This window comes from Mytilus edulis, chromosome 1, assembly GCF_963676685.1.
Source record: "Mytilus edulis chromosome 1, xbMytEdul2.2, whole genome shotgun sequence".
Taxonomy (NCBI): domain Eukaryota; kingdom Metazoa; phylum Mollusca; class Bivalvia; order Mytilida; family Mytilidae; genus Mytilus; species Mytilus edulis.
Window position 1 is genome coordinate 93,613,154 of NC_092344.1, and position 6,000 is coordinate 93,619,153.

Below are 6,000 nucleotides of genomic sequence, written 5' to 3' on the forward strand. Positions count from 1 at the left end.
AATAAGAAGCTACATGGGTAGCATAAAACAAAAGATGAACAGAAAGACTACAGACGAAGTTTCTGTTTCACTTTACAATATAAAGCAGAATTGAGATAACGGTTACCGCAAACAACAACCGAGCGAGTAAAAAAACGATGATAAGCAATAGACAAAATAGTTTAACCCTCTTAAACAATTGAGTCTAAAACTTGTTCCTATTTCAAACAACAGTACAATACTTGATTACTGTAAAAAAAAAAATCCCAATATCTCCCCGATTCTATTTCAAAATTCCCTTCATCTTTTTTCCTTTCATTCTCTATTGTTGTCAGTCTTATGTAACTCTGTTCATATACCTTGTTAGCTATTATTATAGAATCTATACCATGCAGGAACTTACATGACAGTGCCTGTTGAACGCCGTTTTATTTCAAAAGCGAAATCATCTCTGTCGACAATATTAACTTCATAATTTATCTTAGAAGCTTCCGCCCGAGTTTTGGGGACATCCAATGGTACTGGCACTTCGTATCTTGTATCTGCTTTGTCGTAAAACTATAGACAAAAAGAAGAACAATATTAGTTTACTTGTAGGAAAAAATAAACGTCAAGCTGCTAACATTACATGTATGCACATTGCAAAATTAGAATCGAAGAAGAACTGGCAGAGTACGTGTTACTTTTGGTAAGAGTGAATTTTTGGATAAGAGGAACATGTGATAGATACATAGGGACAAAATAAAGATATTTTTTTTTTAGTTTTGAAATAAGCTTCACAGTAATGCCGTAATAAAGAATTGCTTTCATAGATATAGGAAGATGTGGTGCGAGTGCCAATGAGACAACTCTCCATCCAAATAACAATTTATAAAAGTAAACCATTATAGGTCAATGTACCGGCTTCAACACGGAGCCTTGGCTCACACCGAACAATAAGCTATAAAGGGCCCCAAAATTACTAGTGTTCAAATGGGAATGCCAACGGTCTAATCTATATAAAAAACGAAAAACACGTATAAATTACATAAACAAACGACAACTAATGTACATCAGATACCTGACTTAGGACAGGTGCAAACATTTGCAGCGGGATTAAACGTTTTAATGGTACCAAACCTTCTCACTTTTTCTGAAACAATAGTATAACATCACAACATAGAAAAACAAACCCACCATTTCCACTTTATCTTTATAACATAATCTGGACCTTTAAACAAACAACAATTAACACATGTCACAAAAATCGTTTGCAGAACAGAACAAGTACTTAGTCTATCTTTAAAAACATACACTTACGATAGTCCATGAACGTTCAAATGAAGAACAGCTTTTAGTTTTTTCAAGCACACGTGTAATGATTTTGTGTCATTATTTCATCATATATTTTCTTTTCAATTTCATTTCTTATAAAATAATGAACCCATCATCGAGAAACCATAACGGTATGAATACTTTTGGTGTTCAGTTGAATATATAAAAAAAGAATATCAGGAATGAACAAAAATAAACTCTGATGAATAGTTGTCTTCAATACACTTTCTGTGCATGATATCAACCACACCAACACTTAACTCCTCCGAAAAAATAGAAATACAAACAAAAACAAACGAACAACTGATCGATGGTCCAGATACGTTGACTTTGTACAACCACACAATTTGGTGATGTTAACTCACTACACACATTGTGGTGAAGTAAAACCAGTTCACATAATGTAGTGATGTTAAACCAGTACACACACTTTGGTGATGTAAAACCAGTACACATAATGTAGTGATGTTAAACAATTACACACACTATGGTGATGTTAACAGACCACATACTGTGGTGATGTTAAACAATTACACACAATGTAGTGATGTTAACCCAGTTCACACAATGTGGTGATGGTAAACCAGTCAACACAATGTGGTGATGTTAAACTAGTACACATAATGTGGTGATGTTAAACCCTAAAACACACTATGGTGATGTTAAGCCATTACACACAATGTGGTGATGTAAAACCAGTATTCACAATGCGGTGATGTTACCCAGTACACACAATGTGGTGATGGTAAACCAGTACACACAATGTGGGGATGTTAAACTAGTTCACATAATGCGGTGATGATAAACTAGTACACCTAATGTGGTGATGTTAAATCCTAAAACACACTATGGTGATGTTAATCCATTACACACAATGTGGCGATGTTAAACCAGTACACACAATGTGGGAATGTAAAACCAGTATACATATAATGTAGTGATGTTAAACCATTACACACAATATGGTGATGTTAACCCATTACACACAATGTGGTGATGTTTAATCAATACACACTATTAAGGGTTGATGTTAAACCAGTACACATAGAGTCGTGATGTTAAACCAGAACACACAATGTGGTGATGTTACACCATTACATACAGTGTGGTGATGTTAAACCAGAACACACAATGTGGTGATGTTACACCATTACATACATGCAGTGTTGTGATGTTAACCCAGAACACACAATGTGGGGATATTAAACAAGTACAAACAATGCGGTGATGTGAAACCATATACACAAAATGTGGTGATGGTAAATCAGTATAAACAATGTGACGATGTTAAACCAGTTCACATAATGTTGTGATGTTAAACCATTTAACACACCATGGTGATGTTAAACCATTTCATACAAAGTGGTGATGTTAAACCAGTACACACAGTGTGGTGATGTTAAACCTGTACACACAATGTGGTGATGTTACACCATTACACACAATGTGGCAATGTTGAACCAGTACACACAATGTGTTAATGTTGAACCAGTACACACAATGTGGAGATGTTTAAACATTACACGCATTGTGTATAGTAATGTTAATCCGGTAAAGATGATGTTAAACCCGGCATTACACAAAATGTTATGATATTAAACTAGTACACACAATGTGGTGATTTTAAACTATTGCACATAATGAGATGATATTTAAACATTACACGCACAGTACATGGTGGTGTTAAACCAGTACACACAATGTGCTGATATTAAACCAGTACAAATAGTGTGGTGATGTTAATCCAGTACGCACAATGCGGTGATGTAAAACCCTTACATACAATGTAGTGATGTAAAACTACTACCCACAATGTGGTGATGTTAAACCAGTACACACAATGCGATGATGTAAAACCAGAACACACAATTTGGCGATGTTAAACCAGTACATACAATGTAGTGATGTTAAACTAGTACAGGCAATGTGGTGATGTTAAACCCTTAAACACACTATGGTGATGTTAAACCAGTACACACAATGTAGTGATGTAAAACCAGTACACACAATGTGGGGATGTTAAACCAGTATTCACAATGTGGTGATGTTTAACCAGAACACACAATGTGGTGATGTTAAACCAGCACACACAATGTGGTGATGTTTAACTAGTACACATAATGTGGTGATGATAAACTAGTACACATACTGTGGTGATGTTAAACCCTTAAACACATTATGGTGATGTTAAACCATTACACACAATGTTGTGATGTAAAACCAGTACACACAATGTGGTGATGTTAAACCAGTACACACAATGTGGTGATGTAAAACCAGTATACATAATGTGGTGATTTTAACCATTACACACAATATGGTGATGTGAACCCATTACACACAATGTGGTGATGTTAAACCAGTACACACAATGTGGTGATGTTACACCATTACATACAGTGTGGTGATGTTAAACCAGAACATACAGTGTGGTGATGTTAAACCAGAACACACAATGTGGTGATGTTGAACAAGTACACACAATGCGGTGATGTAAAACCATATACACATAATTTGGTGATGTTAAACCAGTATAAACAATGTGACGGTGTTAAACCAGTTCACATAATGTTGTGATGTTAAACCATTTAACACACTATGGCGTCACAACAGACACCGGCATAGCGAACGAGTTATGAAGCGTAAGATGGTGCCAAAGAAACATGACCGATTTGGGGTATGATCTACATATCATATATATTATGCTATGGGAGTCTTGCATTATTAATGGTCAATTGTTATATTAAGGGGTCATATTTTAAATATTGTATATATAAGTAAAGGTATTTTTTTCTTAATTTAAAATGGGTAGTACGTTTTTTAGGCAAAAATAGCACACCCTATCAACAAATATTGAAGATATCCCCGTGATTTAAGAAAGTAAAGAATACCATATATTTTATCGTTACATTTCCGTGTTGTCATTTAGGGGTGACAAGGAGATGAGAAAATTTGACCGCTTTATAGCTATAAACAGAACTAGTACTGGTTAAATAACTTTGAATCCAACCACTTACGTATATAGATTAACGTTAAATGACACTTCTTATAGATCGGACAGCTGAAGAAAGCATCTGGCCAAACATACTTACATTGTATCTGTGTCAGTCTGACAGACACTATTGTGTTATCTAGATTTAATTAAGATTGTCGCAAAGAGCCTTTTCAATATAATCTTTCAAGATAAAATTTTTATGATATAAATTTGCTAAAATACTGGATGTATTAACAAAATTTGAAGCTAATTCTAAACTTTAATGAAACAGCTACCGACCAATATAAGTTTTGATTGTGTATGTCAAGTTCGAAAATGCGGTGATTTAGTATGATTGGTCACTAGACAACTTTCCTGTCTATAAAGATGTATTCAAAACGTTATTTTAAAGGTCAAACACTCACATAGCACCCTCTACGCACCCTGAGTCCTCCACTGGTCAACACATACACACATGTTTATAGGTGAACAAAATAATGAAATCAACAACGAAGTTTTAGTTAGTTTTCCGAACCCTGGTGACCATCCCCCTTTCTAGAAGTCCAAAACATAACACATTCTCAAATTTATAGACAAATTGGGATACACAACGTATGTATCACTTTCATTTATTTGTTTTTTCTATCGCAAGGTGACAAAGAAATTGTTACGTTGCTGGATCTTTTTTTGGACGATTATCTATTTTTTAATTAAACACAAAGAGGGTATATAGGTCTGGATAGGTAGACGTAGCTGCAATCAAACGACGCAAACAACTGACAGACGAGTATAGTCAATATACAGTCTTTTATTGATAGACTCCATGTATATATAGTTGTAAATATGTTTTCATTGCTATAGCATATATATGCTTTTTGCAATAAAGTATTCATTCATTTATTCATCATGCAGTTTATCATATTTGATTTATTTGTCAACAAGAATGTGTCCCAAGTACACGGATGCCCCACTCGCACTATCATTTTCTATGTTCAGTGGACCGTGAAATGAGGGTCAAAACTTTAATTTGGAAATAAAATTAGAAAGTTCATATCATAGGGAACATGTGTACTAAGTTTCAAGTTGATTAGACTTCAACTTCTTCAAAAACTACCATGACCAAAAACTTTAACCCGAAGCGAACGGACGCACAGACGAACGGACGCACAGACGAACGGAGGCACAGACCAGAAAACATAATGCCCCTCTACTATCGTAGGTGGGGCATAAAAATGATTTTTTTTTCATTAAAAAACATGCATGTTTGTGAAAAAAATTACCAACCTTAAAACGGGCTAAGTTTTCACTAAGGAATTGGACTTCAAAAGTAGGCTCTATGAATCGCGGACTTTTCGATTCGAACGGTGAATTTCCTTTCTGCTGAAGATTCACTTTATACCCAAGTGGTGTATTCGTACTTTCCTTTTCTGCTAAAAATCCATAGTGTTTATTGACAGGAAAGAAACAAGCGGGAACACCAGGAACGGTCACTGATTTGTCATAGATACAATTTCGTTCCTTGCATTTATCTTCTGTTAATCCCACATTTTCGGGAAAACAGTCAATTCTTTGGGTTTGCTTTTCTGGTGCTTGTGGTGTATTAATGCCACCATCATTGTTTTTACTCCCCGTATCCTTCCTTTTATCTTTTCTAGTCGCTTCATATGCCACTGGCACAAGAATTGCCGCGAACACAACTATTACTAAACAAATTATTCCTATCCGTTTCCGAC

At 35.1% G+C, this 6,000-nt stretch overlaps 1 protein-coding gene across 1 annotated transcript in view; it reads right to left on the reverse strand.

Moving 5' to 3' along the window:
* The window catches only part of LOC139495416 (maltase-glucoamylase-like), a gene marked incomplete at its 5' end in the record, with an annotated part of 50,317 nt that extends 44,317 nt beyond the window's left edge, over positions 1-6,000 (reverse strand). The window contains 2 exon segments of the mRNA XM_071283715.1: positions 383-537; positions 5,552-6,000. Of these exon segments, the coding sequence (XP_071139816.1) occupies positions 383-537; positions 5,552-6,000 (604 nt within the window).